We start from the raw sequence: 18,453 nt of genomic DNA on the forward strand, positions 1-18,453 counted from the left end.
ACTGCACACATGTCCCTTCCTGGTACCCACACATACTCACACATCTGCAGCATCTGGAAATGTAGGCCAGAGCTTGAGGCGGACACAGGAAGGCCCATAGGGCAGAGCTGAGCAGATGGTGTTCCACTCCAGTGGCAGAAAACAGAAATGAGGTCCTCTTTAATTCCCCTCAGCTCCCTAGGTCCTCGCCCATGGGGGGACAGGGACACGGGAGCTTCTCTCCTGGAATAGCGTGGGAAGGAGCGGGGAAATTTGATGGTGAAGACAGTTTTCGTCTTTTCTTTCATCTGCTCTCCCCTTAATATTTAAGTCACTGGATCCAAATCTTTTTGAGGATATGAGCCAGTCTCTTCTTAAGGTAAAAAAAGTAAATCATTGGCTGATGGTAATTGAAGTTTTGGTATTTATAGCTTTGGAAAATGGGTGACATAGAATATATAGCAAAGTTAGTAATAATTGTTTTATGTGAAGACTTGGAAATTAGTAATACAAGACATTGGAGCACATTTAATGAGCCAGCACACTTGGAAGAATGACTGAAAAATAGTAAGCTCTTATTAAATGTTGGTGTTATTTTGTTATCACTATTGGTACTATTATTACTTTTTTGGGTTCTAGGTCTGTTTTTGTCCTATATGGTAGCCACTAGCCACATGTTAGCTATTTAGATTAATCAATTTAAATGAATTAATTAAATTTAAGTAAATTTTAATGTAAATTAAATTTATAACTAAAAATTCAGTTCCTCTGTTGCTTAGGAGTCACATATGGCTAGTGTTGCTATGTTGCGCAGCACAGATATGTATTGAATAGCGTTGCCATAGAGAGTCCCAGCCCACTGATTGAGATTATGATTTTGAGTCTTTTTACCTGCATATTAGATTGTTGTCCTTCTCATTACAAAATTCAGTAAAATCTTGAGGCCTCCTGATAATCTCAAACTGGTTTTCCTTTGTCCCAAAGACCACTCCAGGGGTACTTCCCCAGCTAGAAGAAGTCAAGCGGATATTAAGGTAGTTTTTAATTGCTGACACACCGAGGCAAATAGGCAGCTTGGGCACTGGGGGTAGATTTTTGCTGGGCTAGAATTACTGTGGCTTAATTGCTCTTGTTATGACATTTGCAAATTGATTGGGACTGCTTTATGGGTATATTGTGTGGCCAAACAGAGATGATAAATGGCTTCTATGGTGACCAAGTGCATGACCTTGGTGGGCATGGGGGTTCTAATCAGCCGACCTAACCCACCGAGAGGTTCACTTTACCATCAGCCTTTAAAGAAGGCTCGATTAGAAAGGTAAATCTGAGTCATTCTAAAGCATGCCTAAGCAATATATGAATGGCTCCTTTTTATTGCCTACAACATTATTTCCTTTACTCACGCAAACAGAATTTGAGAGAGAGAGATTGGAGAAAAATGGTATCGGAAATTAGGGGAGAGAGATCAGGTATACACAGGCATACACACACAAACAACAGTCTAAACTGGGGGATAGGGCAGGAATTTCAGCTCATTTTAATATTTAATAGTATTTACATCCTATTCAAAATACCGAAAAGAATGAGTAAGCTTGACGTGGGAGACCCATGGGGGAAAGGTTGAGACTGAGAGGGAGAGGGTTGCCCTAGGAGAGGTCTACAGATAGCCTATTGGGGACGCCGGGGACGGAGGGAGGTCCATTAGGCCTCCATGGCCTGATTGTTCCTGGTCCGGTGTGAGGTAGTATGGGAGAGATCCTAGCCAGAGTGCGTGTGTTTCCTTTGGCTGCCGGCCCCACTGAAGCCACAGAACAAAGCTGCCTGGTTTGGCAGCCCCAGTTCCTTCCTCCCACTGATGCAAGAACAGTTGGTCCTCAATATGTTGCAGCCTAATTCATGGGGGAACCCCAGGCTGCCACTGCAACCTCTCACAGACTTCCCTCCTCCACTTCCTGCAAGGGGGCTGGATGCCCACCAGCCTCAGGTCTAAACCCTGTGGTGCCATCATCATATTCTCCAGTGATAGGTACTTGGGGCTACGTACTTGTTGGGCACCTGCCCTGTACCAGGCACTTGGTGCATATGGGTGAACAAGGGTCGTGCATCATCCCTGACCTCTCAGAGCTTATAGCCCAGCTTGTCATTGTCCCTTCCCAGAGCTGTTGGCCTTTGGTCTGTTCTTTGTTACAAGTGGGGGCCCATGAGGCACGAGCTCTATGACTTGGCCATTTCTCTAGCCCCTGGCCTCACCCCTCCTCCCTCCCCACTGGAAGTGTGGTCTTGCACAGTATCAGCACCCTGCCTCAAACATAAGGAGTGTGCATCGTGTCCTCAAGAGACTCTTCCACCTGCCACATCCACGAACGCAAATTGATCAGGCCCCACAGTGAGCCAGGTTCTGTGCTGTGTCTTGTAGTGCTGTGGGATAGAGAGGCACGAATAAGACAGTGTTGCCTTTCATTAACTTACCTAAGGATAATTCACCGATGAGGCAGAAAGTGCCGGATCCCAGAGTGAGTATTATAGGAGTCCACTGGAGGGGGAGATTCACTGTGGACAGAGGAGGCCTGGGCAGCTTCACGGAGGAGGTGGGATGTCAAAGGAGGGGCTGGTTCATAAATAAGCACTCAGAAGGTCAAGTTTTAGAGAGTGATTACATTCCTTCTGACCGGAAACACCGCCTCCTCCCTTTCCTCTTCCCCTACATCCCACCGCCTCCTTCCCTGCTTCCCTCCTCTTTCTTACACTTTCTCTTCATTTCTCACCCCACCCCTCTGACTTTCCTGTGAACCCAGGCTCAGCCGCCCTGTTGCTGGAGGGGTGCCAGTCCTGCGACATTACCACACTGTGGCTTCCTTGTACGGGCTGACCCTGCCAAGGCTTGGGGTCAGCCTGATGGCTCTGGCCTCCCACTTCCACTCCCAGCCTCACTCCCGGCTGGCCTGGCAGACTGTCTTCTCAAAGATCACTTTGTTTAGCTTTACAAAGGAAACACTATGGGACAAAGTTTTCTGCGGAGGCTGAAGGCCTCTGAGTGCTGCCAGACCTCTGTAGGGTCGGCCTTTCCTTGTCTAGGAGCCACGGCCAAAAGTGGGGTGTAGTGGACACTGTGGGGTCCCACTCTGCTGACTGGCACACCCTCCCCCCAGCTGCTGTTAGGGCTGCTCTTAATAGCTCACAGCTGCCCCTTCTCTGGAGCATTATCTTCAGCTGACAGGAGCTGTCTGGCCCTCAGACCTTGGCCAGTGACTGATGGGTAAGGGGTTACACAAGGCCAGTCCCTTTGTCTCAAAGCTGGGGCTAGCTCTGTGGTGCCATCCACGCTCTGGAGCCCACCGCGGGATCCGGCTGAAAGGATTCTCCAGCCGAAACCACATTCCTGCCAGCTTTCCGCTCTTGCCCTGTCCTGCTTCCCACCCTCCCTTCTCCTTCCCCAGTAAGTCACTTGAACAAGAATCCTCACCATGAGCTCTACTTCTATAGAACCCGACCTCAAAATGCAATCTTTCTTCTTTCTCTACCTTTCTGCCGGCTCAGGAGCAACACACTGAAGATGTACTGGGCAGCTAGGGCAGATCAAGTTGTGTTTCCCATCCTTCCTGGGAAACAGACATTTCTTTCTAAGGCAGTGAAAGTGTGTCTGAGTCTTGAATTCTAGTGTGGCTACTAGAGGATGGTCTGAGGCTCACTGGCAGAGGGAACCGTAGTGGCCAAGAGACATTAGTCAGACCCACTGGGGGTCACTGGAGAGCAGGAAGTGCCAGCTCATGGCTGTTTGAGCCTGTACCACCCTCCTCTCCAGCAGCGTGGGGCCCATCTGCTTGCACAGTGGCCTGGTTTGCAGGCCAATTCAGATTACTTCCCCTCTGCTCCCTGCCTTTCCTCTGATTAACAATCAGATTTTTGTTATTCATCCAGTTCTTCCTGATTCAGAGTCCTAGGGAATGAGTCACCTTTCTGCAGGATTTAAGAGCCAAGTTTTAAAGCCTTTTTAAGTGAATATTAGGGGAATATAGCATCGAGAGTTAATGCCTGCTCAATCCCAGCCTCTGTCTTCCATTCCTATACTCAGGTAGTAAAGTAAATAGGTCTTTACTACCAGGGCCGATGGCTCCTTGCAATAATATGACAATACAACACAGGGCACATGTTGGTGAATGTGTGTGTGTAACCTCCATGAAAGTCGGGACCCTGCCTGAATCTCCAGTGCCCAGCGTGTGGTATGAGCTCAATAAAATAAATAAATAAACGTTAATTGCATGCTTATTCTATATCAGGTGATATGCTAATCATTATTGATGCAGAAACTAATATGATATGTATTCTCCCAACAAGGCGATCACAATCTAGAAAGAGAAACAGGCAAGCACATTTGAACATAAGGCTGAAATAGAGGGCTATATAGGTACTGGGAGAACACAAGAGCGGACAGTTGAGTTGGCCTGGGGAGGTCAGAAAAAGTCACAGAGAGGAAGGAGCATCTAAGTTGAGCCTTAAAGGGTGAGGGGGAGTTTGGTAGTGATCACAGGAAGAAAAAGCACCTGGGCAGAGGGAGCGGCATGAATACAAGCACGAGGATACAAGGTTAGTGTAGAAGCTGGTGAACAGTTCAGTGTGGTGGCTAACGTGTGGCAATGTGAGGAGGGTGATGAGAGGTGGAAAGAGGCTGGAGCTGCTGTCACGGGCTGGGACCCTCTCCAGCTGGTCTGCCTTCATGGGCTGTGTGTTTTCAGGACATGGCCAGTGCAGCTGTGGGGACTGCCTGTGTGACTCAGATTGGACCGGCTACTACTGCAACTGTACCACACGCACGGACACCTGTATGTCCAGTAATGGGCTGCTGTGCAGCGGCCGGGGCAAGTGTGAATGTGGCAGCTGCATCTGCATCCAGCCAGGCTCCTACGGGAACACCTGTGAGAAGTGTCCCACCTGCCCTGATGCCTGCACCTTTAAGAAGTGAGTGGGCAGAGAAATGAGTTGGAGAGAGTTGGGTGTCTGGGCAGGGGAGTGGTTGGAGAGGGCCCCCCAGACTAGAACCTTCAATTCTTCAGGTTCACTCTCTTACTCACCAAAGCTTTAGGGAGAGGAGTCCACTCTAGCCATAAGGCCAGGTTTCTTCTTTTACCGAAAACTTTGGGGAAAGTTGGAGGTGGAGCCAAACTCATACCAGCTAGACTCCTTTGGAGAAACCCTTCTCCTAGGGTGCCCTGAGTTGGGAGGAAGAAACCCTTCTCCTGGAACCCTGAGTTGGGAGGAAGGCTAAACCAGATAATTTCCGGGGAACATTCCAGTGCTGATGTTCTGATTCTGTGGGAGATGTGGGCTGGAGTTGTGAAACATACTGTGCGAAACAGGGATGTTCACCAGTACAAACGCCACTCGTTTGGTGGTCAGAGGAAGCCCCTGTCAGCCTGGGTCAGTGGCACTGCCATTTCTCTTTCTACTTCGATCAGGGTTTGATTCACAGACATGCAACCCCAGCATTGCACAGCCCCGCATGCTTCGAAGGGCCCCACCCTTCGTTTAATGCTCTGCTCTCCCTGTCCTGAAATTCCTAGTAATTGTTGAGCAAGGGACCTGGCATTTTCATCTTGCACTGGGCCCCCACACTATGTGGCCAGTTATGACTTCAGGGTTCCCAGATGTGCAATAGGGTTCACCTTCCTGTCACAGTCTTGGACGCGACATAACAAGTTCCACCCCTGAACTCCAGACGTGACTCTCTGGGCCCCCAGGATTGTCTCACAGATGTTTCTATGTGTGTGTTTTCTGAGGTGGAGCAGCTTTCCTGGGGTACGGGGGTCAAAGCCAAACTGAAACCTTCTCAGGGTTGCCCTTCCCTCGCCTTAATCCCGGTGTACTCCTTCCTCAGGGAGTGTGTAGAGTGTAAGAAGTTCAACCGGGGAACCCTGCTCGAGGAAAATACCTGCAACCGTTACTGTCGTGATGAGATCGAGTCTGTGAAGGAGCTCAGTAAGTTTAGCGTGTCTTCGAGTTGCACACCCAGGTTCCAGGTTTTCCCGGTTTAGTCATGGAAACTATTCGCCTCTCACCTGTAAGGCGAAAGAGTAGTTCTGACCTCGAAGGCGTGTCCTGCAGGCCTGATGCAGAGTAGGCACTTAATAAAAACCGCCTTCCCTGAGAGTCCCTTGCACCTCTACTAATTTGTTCAGCAGACCCTCCCATTTCTGTTCCCAGAGCCCACAGACTCAGCAAGACCCTGCAAATAACTTTTTTTTTTTAATTTTAGTTTCAGGTATACAGTACAGTAGACTGTATATAATTTATATAATTGATGCAGTGATCCCCCGATTACTCTAGTACCCATCTGACACTACACACAGCCGCTATGATCATATTGACTGTGCTCCCTGTGCTGTCTTCTATGTCTCCGTGACTGTTTTGTCACCACACAAATAACTTGGATAAATCAGGCAACCCTAACTTTACCTCCTCAAGAAGAGAATCACCCCATTTTATAGATGAAGAAACTGAGGCACAGAGTGGGAAAGCAGTTGCCCATGACAGTCTTAGCTTAGTGGGCTAGTAAGCATTTACTAAGTTTACTTAACTAAGAATGCCCAGCATTCAGCTTTGCTGGTTTGGAGGAAAACCTTCACCCTTAGGCATTTGTAGCCAAAACCGTTATCCTGAAGCCTTTCTGGCTCTCAGGAGCCCCTTGTGGAATAAGACAAAATACAGTGAGAAGCAAAACTTGCCTGTAATTATTCTGTTTGTTCTTCATCTTGACTTAAAGGGAGATGATCTTTGCTGCTGTCAGCACATCTGATGTAGTCATTTGAACCAAGTAGGCACTGGGTGGTGACCGGGAGATGTCAGTCTCTCTGGAGATAGTAATCTCCTACGAAGGTAGGAAACACATTTTGAATGAGAGCTACAGTAAGACAAAGCTGGTCAGTCAGCTTCTGGGAAGGGGTCTTATGGAAAAGAGCCAGATCTCTGGACCCTTTGGCAAATATCGGAAATGGGTCTGGAGTAAGGGTAATGATTTGAGGACTGAGTTGGAAGAGACAATCTTTCCTTCGGAGGAGACTGTGCTTCCTGTGATTAGTTTAGGGAGGAGAGGCTGCTCAGATGTGAGATTTTTATTATCTAGACCAGATGGGTATTAAAGTTAGTTGGTAAGTACTTCTAAACCCCTCCCCCCACCCCATGGTAATCAAGAAAATAAATGCTTATTTGCATGGAATTTTATATAACTTATAAAAGTTTATCAAAGTATCTCTTCATGCACATTATCTTACTCTTTTCCCAACAACCTGGTAAAGTAGAAGTGTAGTACTATTATCTTCATTTTGAGGATGAGGAAATTGAATCTTGGGAAAGTTAAGTACTTACCCAAGCAAATTAGCAGTGAGTTAAGATTTGAACCAAATCTTAAAATTTTTACTCTTTCTGTGGTACTAGAATACCACTGGTTTACTAAAAACTTATTGAGTTAAAGTCTGTAGGCTGTGCTTTGAGGCTCATGTGCCTGTCCTGCTCCATCACTTATTTACTGTGTGACCCTGTCACATTTGCTTAATCTCGTCATGTGTGAGTTTTATCTATCAGTTTCATCAGTGTAGGGCATAGTGCAGCTGGTAGAGCATAACCCATAGTTCCACTGTCAGTCACAGATTTTAGAATGAGAAGGGATGAAACCAACAAAACATAATGGGAGTCAGAGAAGAAAGGATGGTTCTCAAGGGGAACACTGGATCAGAAGCAGAAACAGAGGAACCATGAGGGCTGAATAAACAAACTATTGAGAATCATTGAGCAAGCGGAGAAAGGAAAGGGAAGGGAACACTCACTGTTTACTTTATGCCATTTAATTCTCAACCAACCCTATGAGGTGAAGGTATCATTATAGATGAAGAAAGAGGGACTCAATGAGGTCAAGTAACTCACCCAAGATCACACAGCTGGTAGGTGGTAGAAGCAGATTGTGTAATACTATTATGTCATGTCCCTTTCAGAGGAAGGAATAAGAACCAAAAACAGCCTGTGAGGAACAAAGTATATCAGTCAGGGTCATATGGAGGCAGTTGCCAGGTACGACAGCCATCTCAAATTTAGGCATCTTGCCTAATGTCAAGCATAGGGTTTCCTGTTGCATATTTTCCCAGAAATCCCATGACTAAGGTTTGGGGGTGGTCCCATCTTCCAGTAATTGACCCATTCTTCATTCTCCCATTTTTCTCCCTCTCCCAGAGGACACTGGCAAGGATGCAGTGAATTGTACCTATAAGAATGAGGATGACTGTGTCATCAGGTTCCAGTACTATGAAGACTCCAGTGGAAAGTCTATCCTATATGTGGTAGAAGAGCCAGGTGAGTGAGCCCTAAGGGCCCTTGGCCCTTCCCCCAGAGAGAGGGAGAACCATGTTAGGCAGTAATTTCCATCCATCATGCCTCTTAAACCAAATAGCCAGGTTAAGCCTGACCTTACAAGTGATAAGTTAAGGCTTGTTATCTGGGTGTGAGGGTTATATAAATACAAATATTAGCAAGAAAGTAACTTGCTAATTAAGGAGATAGAAAAAATAAAAAGGTATGTAAGGAGAAGAAGAAGATCAATATGGATCCCATGAAGGAACAAAGTATATCATGGCATTTTTTTTTGAGGTGATAGTGTTAAGAAGTAAGGAATTTAAATTCTAGGACTTTTCAGCACAAGGCTTCTGCTCTACTAAAGGTTAAATGGTTGCTAAGAGCAACCTGCTTGTTGCTTCAGAGGAAGGCCTGATGGTTTGAGATGCTGATCTTACCAGGTTCACCACAAGATGTGGTGAAAGGTTTGAGGTGCCGTCCCAAGGCTGCCCTGAGCACTGAAAACAATGCTTGCTCTCAAGGCCCTCTGGGTGCAGGAGAGGCTCTTGCCATCATACACAGACCAGCTACAGGTTTGTCACCATCCAACACAGTAGATTTGCTTGCTTTTCCTTACCGTCTTTATCTCCTTCCTTTCCATTAAATGACAGATCAAGATATGAATCCTTAGAAAACATTTTTGAGTACTTATATATCAGGCACTGGGCTAGGAATATAATAATAAATAAGGCAGATGTGGCACTCACAGACCATGGGGGAGACAGACATGTGTATTGATCATGACACTGCAGAGGGATAAGGGCCGTGATTCTGTTGGGGGTGGACAAGAACTTATGGGAGTGAAGGAACAATCTGCAAAGGCAGAGGCTAAATTGGTTGGTTACTTGACATTCTTTACAGCTATAGGGATTTCTTCAAATCATTTTTTAGACCAGGGACCAGCAAAGTTTCTGTAAAGGGCCAGATGTTAAATATTTTTGGCTCTGCGGGCCATATGGTTTCTGCTGTGACCACTCAGCTCTGCCATACTAGCAGGAAAGCAGCCATAGACCATTAAACGAAGGGGTCAGGCTCTGTTTACAAAATGCCTCTGTGTTCTTTATTAGTGATCCTGGTTCTTTATTAACGCCTCTGCTTTAGACATGTCGCTTCTCCCAATGAGCCTTCTCAGACATCCTCTAGCCTCCATTCCACTGACTAGGTTTGGAGCGCCTGTTTGATTCTCATCACAGCTATGCTTTTCTTAGAAGGGCCTTGATCACACTATCAAATTGCTTCTTTAATCACTTGTCTCCCTCAGTATACCGTAAGCTCCATGAACATAGGAACTGTCTGTTTTATCCACTGTTACATCCCCATACTTGGCTCAGTAATCTACAGAGAAGTTACTGAATAAGTGGCTTGTGAATGAATTAATAGAACTGATTATTTCTAGGAGACAGGCAGGTTTATATACATCTTAATATCTGTTAGAGTTTTGGCTGCTTGGAGAAGGAAGAGAATGAAGATGGAAAAAAGACTCTTACCTCTATGACACCCAGGGTGTTGGGAAGAGCATGGTGCCCCCATCTGTGATGTTGTTCATCAGCCTTTCCTGGAGCTCTCACCCTTCATAAGGGAAATGGAAGGGAAAGAAAAGGCATCACCTTAGTTTTATTTAGTGACTCAAGGGAAACCTGACACTGGGAAGAGGGGAGGGAAGAGCCTGGGTATGTATCTGTGGAGAACAGATGTGGATTGTTTGGCCACAACTTCCTCACACTTTGCCCTCTATCTGTGTTAACACGTTTCACAGATTTTCCACATCCACTGTTTCTGTAGCTTCGTCCCTTCTCATTTCTGAAGGGCGGTGTGTTCTTACTTTTGGATTTCACATTACTTCATCTCTTTGCTACAATAATCCTTGCTGGTGCTCCTGCTGTATCACTTACCAAAATATTTTGGCCTGGTATTCTGAGACTGGAATCTACTACCTGGAGTTGATAAAGATGATGATAACCTGGGATGATACAAATAACCCGTGGGGGTGGGGTAACTTTTACTGATCCTATTGAGAGCCAACTTCCTGTCTGTTGGTGGTTGACTGGGGTTGAACAGGAAGTCGGCCCCTTCTTCCACATTAGGAGATTGGATCCACATTTCATATATTGTAGTGCTGGAATTCCAGGTTCTGTCTCTTTTTTCACCCCCTAACCATTTTCAGGAACTATGGCTTCGAGTAGAATGTAGCATCTGGGGTCCGGGAATATAGGAGGAGATTATTTTCATCCTCTTCCTCAACTCATACCTTCGCAGATGCTCTCTTTGAAGGGCTGAGCCACTGCAAGGCAGTAAGAAATTTGGCTTGGCTAATTGGGGTTAGCCCTGAGTTGGGCTCTCATCACTCTCAGATAGGGTTGCCTGTTAAAGTGCAGTGTGTCCCATGCAATATTTGGTACATACTTATGCTAAAAAGTTATTCATTGTTTATCTGAAATTCGAATTTAACTGGACTTTCTATACTTTTGTTTGTCAAATCTGCTGGCTCTACCCAATTTTTCCTGACCTTGTCATGGGTCTTCATCACTGTGGCTGGGAGGGCTCTTCAGAGACCACCTGATCTCATCTTCAGGAAGCCTGCCATCTACTCCTTTCAGGACAAATGGTTAACAGCTTCTTCTCCCCGCCCTGCCACCCCAAGTCCCCCTGGCATTCTATCTGTCTTGCCCACACTGATATGCAGAATTGAAGAGATTTCACTTCGAGATTTAAGGGTCAGCCCGACCTCAGTCTTCCAGAGAATTCATAATTGCTTTTCCCAGAAGAACTGGGGCCCTTCACTCCTGGGAACTCAGACACTGGAAGCTCACAGCCTTTCTCTAGGCGTTCCTTTAATTGTAGACAGGTTGTAATTTGGTGGCTTGGGAAAATGCCAGCTTGGGTTTGTGGTGGTGGTTGTTTTTGGGTAGTGTGTGGTGAGCATAGGGTGTATGTTTAGACAAGGAGTTGGGAGGCTGTAGAAAGTGGGTGTGACCCCCCCCTCTCCAGACCCATCAATACCCATATATACAAACACCTAATTACATAATACCTGAGAAGTTACGGGAGTGAGGTCATCCATCAGACACCTGTGGGTTATAGGAAGCAGAGCTCTGCTGAGCATACTTATCTTAGCCCTCGGAGGGGCGATGCACCTCTGTCTGTTGGTGGTTGACTGGGGTTGAACAGGAAGTCGGCTCTCAATAGGGTTAGGATTTTAGATGACTAAATATTTTGGGAAGGAACCCAAAATATTGTCTTGGTTGGCAGGCCGCCTGGTCTCTAAGTATGCTAAAAAGGTCATTAGGTTCTCAGTCCTCAGGGATGAAAATATCTGAATGAGGGTAACTAATTCAAACACCTATAGGAGCCAGGTAAATAAATTGGTAAAGATAGCCAGGTACAACGAGCATACCAGTAGCAACGGTAGCTGATATTTATTGAGCACTGACTCTATGCCAGGCACTGAGTTCTTTAACTTCCTTATTTCTCATAACAAGTTTTTGAAGTCAGTGATATTACCTCCATTTTAAAGACGGAGAAGCAGACACCCAGAAAGGTTAAATAATTGATTGAATGTCACATAGCAAAGTAAGTGGTAAGCCAGGATTCAAATCCAGACGGTCTGGCTCCAGAGCCCATAGTAGCACAGACTCAATGACAAGTCACACTTTGCCTCTGTTTAGTGGAGAAAAGAGAGTGGTGAGGACTCTGGCCAGCTAGAAAACATGTCCCATCTAAAAGCGGCAGGGGCTCCTTGGTTCCGACCTGTTGTTGTCTTGTAAGAGTATAGGTTCAGTGTTCTTAGATCTTTTGATTTTTTTTTTTTTTTTAAGAAGAAGAACTTAAAATTTTAGGGGGAAGAACCTCCTGATTATTGAAACATGCCATCAAAATCAAATTTTTGATAAACACTGTGTGAACCCACACAGTAGGCCAGATTCTGCCAGTGACTGGCCAGCTCACCAAATCTGATTTAAACCACTCAGGACAGATGATTGCTATCCTAAAAATAGCACCCCCCCCATTTTAATAAATAGTTAATGTATTTTATAAGTCCTTTTTCCTTCAGAGAATTTTCTAGTACTTTGTTACTTTGTCAAGAAGATCTTATTTATAGCTACTTCGAGTGATTCCTGCTCCTTTCACAGCCACCCTGCTCTGTGCTCTCTCCTAACAGAGTGTCCCAAGGGCCCCGACATCCTAGTGGTCCTGCTTTCAGTGATGGGGGCCATTCTGCTCATCGGCCTTGCTACTCTGCTTATCTGGAAGCTCCTCATTACCATTCATGATCGGAAGGAATTTGCAAAATTTGAGGAAGAGCGAGCCAGAGCAAAATGGGACACGGTAAGAGATTGGGCTGGTTTGGGCTGGGCATTTTCTTAAGTCATTGATTTGGGAGCCTGAATGGACAGAGCAGATACTTAGGGCAGCCAGATTCAGCCAGCACTGTAGTTTTCCGATTAGCCTCTCTTATGGAAATTGGGAGATAGTCTAACTATCCCACTGTCCTTCTGCTTCCTGGAAACCACGAGATTCTCTCTCTACCACCCAGTGACCACGGCCACGTCAATGAGTACTGACTGAGTACGGATAGGGCCCAACTCTGCTCTGAACACTGTGAAGAGATGGAAAGGAAATATTCTCCAATTGAGGGTGACAAGACAAGCTTGAGAATCTTACATTGAGAAGATATAATACATTACATACTAATGGAGTTTAAAGTATTAAACACCAGCAGAAAAAGTACAATGATAGCTAATATTTACTGAAGATTCATCATGTACCAGGAACTGTTCTAAATGCTCTTTATGAATTAACTTATTTCATCCCTGTAACAACCCTATGTGGTAGGCAACGTTATACCCATTTTGTAGGTAGGGAAACTGAGCACAGAGAAGTGGAAGGGAATTAGGTTATTCCTTTTTGCGTCAGCCTTGAAATAGTGGCAGGATGTCCTTCCATCTCATTCTCTCCTTTTCCCTCTTGTGATGATGATAGCTCTCAAATCAGACTCCACTTTTGTGCTCCCTGCAGTTTATCCTGATTGAATCCAAGCAAGCATTTTTGAAAACCTTCTATACACTTAATTTTCCTCTATTCTCTTTTGGCTCATCTACATTTCAGCTTTTTTCCTGGACCTTCCACATGGCCATTTGACTCCCTGATTGTCCAAGGTTAGGCTACAAGTTTGTTCCCATTGAGTGGTGACCTCAGGCCTTTGTATAAGGTTTCCCAAAAAACTGAGATGTTTCTGTTCAGACAGTGTAGATGTGTTGAACCTCTGAGGCACATGAGAACGTATTGTGTTTCTTGAAGCTACCAGCAAGGACTACCAGACCTTATGGGATTTGTCATTTTACATTAGAAAATAATTTGGGAAACCTAATGAGGGCCTTACTTTTTTCCTTCTGACATGACAGTTTGTGGGTAGTGCTTGAAGAGATGAGATGAGAAAATATTCAGAATTATTTGAGCAAAAGCTGTCTTCTATGTTCCAACCATCACCTTCTACATTTCTCTCCCCTGCCCATACCCTTCAGCATGATCACAATAAAGGAAAAAGGGGAGAAGGGTAAAAGAGAGAGGTGGAAGAGAGGGAGGAAATAGAAGATGATGGTGAAAAGCTATACTGAAATATTAGGGGATCACCAAAAAGTAATGGGCCGAATTTAACTCCTTAGAAATAGTGGCAGAATGGTATTCACTTTCTCTTTCCTCTTATTTCCTAACCATTCCCATCATAAGAGTGAATGTGTGAGAACACGAGCATTAAGCTATTCATTGAAGCTATATCCCAGAGAGGATGTCTTGGGCAAACATCTCAGATGAAACATAAGCCGTGAAAGTAGAGAATGACTGAGAATTCACTATAAGACACTTTTCTGTTCTCTTTGCAGGCCAACAACCCACTGTATAAAGAAGCCACATCCACCTTCACCAACATCACCTACCGGGGCACTTAATGGCAAAGTAGTCGTCCTCCGATCACTATCAGACTGTCCCAGGATTGTGGGCATCTCTGCTGTCGTGTTTACAGGAGACAATATCTGTGGGGCGGGATTGGGGGCTTGGAGTGGGGTGGGTTGGGAGAATGTCAGTAAGTGGAAGTGTGGGTCTCTGTGCATGTGTGCGTGTGAGTGTGCTGCGTGAGGGGGAATGTATAATTTAAAGCTTGTAACGTGTCCTGGATAAGCAGAGCTCCTCAGCCTTTGTCCTCAGAACACCTCAGATTCTTCCTGCTTCACCTCCTGAAGATGACCTAGGTAGCTGAGTGGGTGTTCTTCATTACCTCAGTGAGAAGCCAGCTTTCCTTCACGGGCCATTCTCCCTGAAGAGAAGGGCAGCGCTGAGGCCTCTTGTTCCAGAAAAAGAGACCCAGACTCTATCCTGAGTTTATGGTTCTTGAGCCTGACTCTCAGCAGCTATGGTAGAAACTGCTGGGTTTTGCAGCCTCGTTGTGTCATCTGTACCTCTATCTCCTTCCCTTTCCCTCAGGCTGAAGGAGAAATCAGGGGAGAGTTGAACCATCAGAGTCTGTGCCTTTTCCATCACCTCTGTCCAGCATGGTTCTCTCATAGGGGGAGTCCTTGCTACTTAATTCTTTGATCTGTTGCAAGAGATGATGGCAGGGCCACTGGGGGGCCACGCATGGCTTGGAGGAATGTGCTAGGGCCCCCCCGTTCATAATCATCACCCTTCAGATTTGCCCCATTGGCAGCTCCACCTTAGAGATTTGTTTAGATATGTTTCACCCTTAGACCAGCCCTACTTCTTACCTCCTACTCTCACGCTCTCACTGCTGTTGACATTTACTACATACGGGGACTTTCTCTCATGACTGAAAGCTTGGCCTCTGAGGGAGGGTGCTATGGTTAGAGCCAGGGGTCTGGCCCGCCCTTCAGGCCTTCTGCCCCTTGTCTAAGACACCACTGCACATCCAATCTTGTGCTTCTATGTGCTGTGTCCATCTATGGGGCCGACTACATTTATCTACCTCTGGGATGTCTTGTGAAGGAGTCATTCCCACGGTCTCCGAGTCTGCTGGGCATAAGTGCCAGGGTAGAATGATGGGCCAGTTGTATCAGCCTGTGTGGCCTTTTCTCCTGTGGGCTGGGCAACCTCATTTTAACTCAGTCATTAATCTGAGAGGCCACAAGTACAGTTTTATTTTATTTTTCTCATTGGGGCACCTGAAACCATGATGAGGCTTACTTAAACCAAAGGATATGTATAGAAACACACTTGTATTATATTTGTAATTTTATTTGATGACAAAGGAGAGGAGGAAAAATCCACACAGACTTAGGCTGGATACGGACAGCCCTACTTAGCATCATTCATAGCTCATGATTGCCCAGTCATGGGCTCTGTCAGGGCTCTCTCATCCTGGATGTCTGTGGCGATGGGTGCATGGACATGCTGGACTTTTCCCTGAGGGGGAGGGAAAGTGGCTATTCTTTTTTTCTAACAATAGCAGTGGCTCTATTGGTGTTTCCATTCATTCGACATTAACAAACACCCCCAACCCACAAGAAAAAAGGAAGGGCCTATAAACAGTGGTCTGATGATCAGAAAATCTAAGTCCTGGCCTGTGTTATAGCTAAGGAATCTTTAACCTTAATTAAAGCAAGTCACTTTCTTTTCCCTGAGGCTCAGTTTTTCTAGTTTGAAAAATGATGGGTTTGGACCAGCCAATCTAGAAGGTCTCTTTCAGTGTCAGCATTCTAAGATGCTGGGACTTACTGTGATATTGAACATGCAATGAAGATTTTGTGGGATGTTGATATTGTTTGTGTTTTTTAGATGGCAGATCTGAAAGACCTGGCTTTGGCAAGAGCAGATGTCATTCCATATCACCTTTCTCAGTGAAAAAACCTCATTGTCTCCTGTCTTAGAGCAAAATGGCTTTGGCAAGAGCAGATGTCATTCCATATCACCTTTCTCAGTGAAAAAACCTCATTCTCTCCTGTCTTAGAGCCCCTTCTCCAACTTTTGTTAGCAGTTACATCTCCTGATGTAGCACTTAAGCTCCAATAAGTTCTTATATCTTAGTTCACTTTGCACTCATTTGCACACACATATTAGAGAGGAGAAATCCAAAAGAAGTAGCTGAAATGTGTATCCTGTATCCAGGTGCTAACCTTGAGAGTAAGCCTTGGAATTAGGAATGGGGCAAATGACCGAGCCCTGTCTCACCATGGATTACCCTTTACTGTAGGGGATGGTAATGTAGTGTGAGGATAAAAGGGGAATGGGGAGGGATGATAACGAATCCAAGAAGTTTAGAACCTAACTATAACCTTTGGCTACTGAGACAAGAGTCCATTAGCATAGTAGTTGGACTTTAGATAGGATGGCTTATATGAAGAGACAATATCAAAGGAGGAAGAATGGGTATGCAAAAGATGAAGACATCAGTAGGAATCCTGTCTGAGCTTCTGGAACGGGGCTCATAGGCATTGAAGCCAGTGCTGTCTGTATGTGGGGAGAACCTATAGCTGAGTTCAGGACAGAACAAACAGCAGTCAGTTTTGGCATCATGTAGGGTGAATATCTAAATAGTATTTTGGCATCAGAAAATACAGCCCAAAGAGATTATTTGTGCCCTGGTCTGTGGCACAAATCTCAGGGTCTGCGGACAATAATGGGAAGCTTTGAACATTCCTGAGAAGTTGTCATACAAGGAGTCATGTTCTTTACTTTTCAGATATTCCTAGACCATCCAAGATTTCAAGAGACTTCTCTTTGTTAAGTATTCCTGGTTGAAATGACCTAAGTGCCTTTCTGACTTCCTAACCACCTCCTCTGTTTGAGTTGTGTAACAGTGAATTAAATGTGTTTTCCAAAAAGAATTGGCCTAAGGCTGCCTAGTGCTTCCTGTGTTATTTCTGTTTCTTTTGGGTGAAAAGAATAAGTGTTATTGCCTCACAAATGATTATTTTAGGACAAGCAGGTTTCCAAATCTAACAGAATGATGACTACTATGGGAATTAAAGTTAGCTTCAGAACTTACAGCTTTTCTTTAGACTTTAATAACCTTTTCAAAATGAGTAAGTTATTACTGTTCTAAGAGTTATTCTTTTTTTTTTTTTTAATTGGGGATTTTTAGGGACTTGTATAGCCTCAACAGAACAGACCATCAATTTATCCTAGGTTTCGTTTACAGGAAGAATAAACTGATAAGATAAAGGCTTAATGGCAAATTATTTACATGACCATTTAAATGCCCGACTTTTATTTAAATCAGAGGGTCTCAAAGTGCAGTCCCAGGACCAGCAGCATCAGTATCACCTGAGAACTTGTTTGGAATGAAAATTCACAGAACAAGTGAATCAGAGCATCTGGGAGTGGGCCCAGCATTTTTGTGTTTTGATAAGTCCTCTTGGTAATTCTGTTGCATGCTCAAGTTTGAGAATAACTGATCACTGATATAAGGATTTATATACTTCTGGCCTAGAAAGAAGATTACAGCAATCCTCAGTTACTAAAGGATTAAGAACATACCTTGGCTGATAGATTAAGAAAACCAAATTTCTACCCACAAAGTGAAAATCTACTTTTGATCTTGCCTTCCAACTTAAGTGATCACAGGCTCTTGATTCACTCACAGCTACAAATTCCCATGAAAAACTAAATAAGTAATAGATCAGAACCTCGGGGTGGGGACCGGGGGAAACAGCTAACAGGATATTTGGCAGACATCTACGGAAACCTTTTATCTATACCAAACTGAAGCAAGATAATACTCTTATAGCATTTATTCACGGGAGATGGGATCAAAATCTTTATTATTAGCATTATCATCCAAAAGATACCAGAATAAGACTTTATAATTTGTAACTTTGCTTTTTGTGATTTAAAATTTTTTGAGCACCAACAGCGTGGGGTTGAAGTACTTCATAGAAGTCTCATAATCGTTGCCTTTGAGTCCTTAATAATATAGATTTTTTGAACAGAATACAGTGTATGACATCATAAAAAGATTATGTGAACATAGATTGAATCCTTTTATGGTGAAACTTTGTAAGATTCATTGTTTTATTTACATCATGATAACTAATGAATAAATGTCTGGATGAAAATGGAGAACCTCATGTGAAAATGAAATGAAAAGTC

At 44.6% G+C, this 18,453-nt stretch overlaps 1 protein-coding gene across 3 annotated transcripts in view; it reads left to right on the forward strand.

Annotated features, from left to right (window-relative positions):
• Positions 1-17,189, forward strand: part of ITGB3 (integrin subunit beta 3) — a 46,426-nt gene extending 29,237 nt beyond the window's left edge. For 2 of the 3 annotated variants that reach the window (XM_039846842.1, XM_039846843.1), the window contains 5 exons: positions 4,713-4,935; positions 5,852-5,952; positions 8,197-8,316; positions 12,515-12,681; positions 14,235-17,189. In XM_039846842.1, the coding sequence (XP_039702776.1) occupies positions 4,713-4,935; positions 5,852-5,952; positions 8,197-8,316; positions 12,515-12,681; positions 14,235-14,300 (677 nt within the window). In that variant the 3' untranslated portion in view covers positions 14,301-17,189. The remainder of the gene's footprint in view (positions 1-4,712; positions 4,936-5,851; positions 5,953-8,196; positions 8,317-12,514; positions 12,682-14,234) is intronic. The other variant, XM_039846844.1, reaches the window with a different exon arrangement.
• Positions 17,190-18,453: the final 1,264 nt, after the last annotated feature.

The sequence above is a fragment of the Pteropus medius genome, unplaced genomic scaffold (genome assembly GCF_902729225.1).
Source record: "Pteropus medius unplaced genomic scaffold, Ma_sr-lr_union100, whole genome shotgun sequence".
In the NCBI taxonomy this organism is placed as follows: domain Eukaryota; kingdom Metazoa; phylum Chordata; class Mammalia; order Chiroptera; family Pteropodidae; genus Pteropus; species Pteropus medius.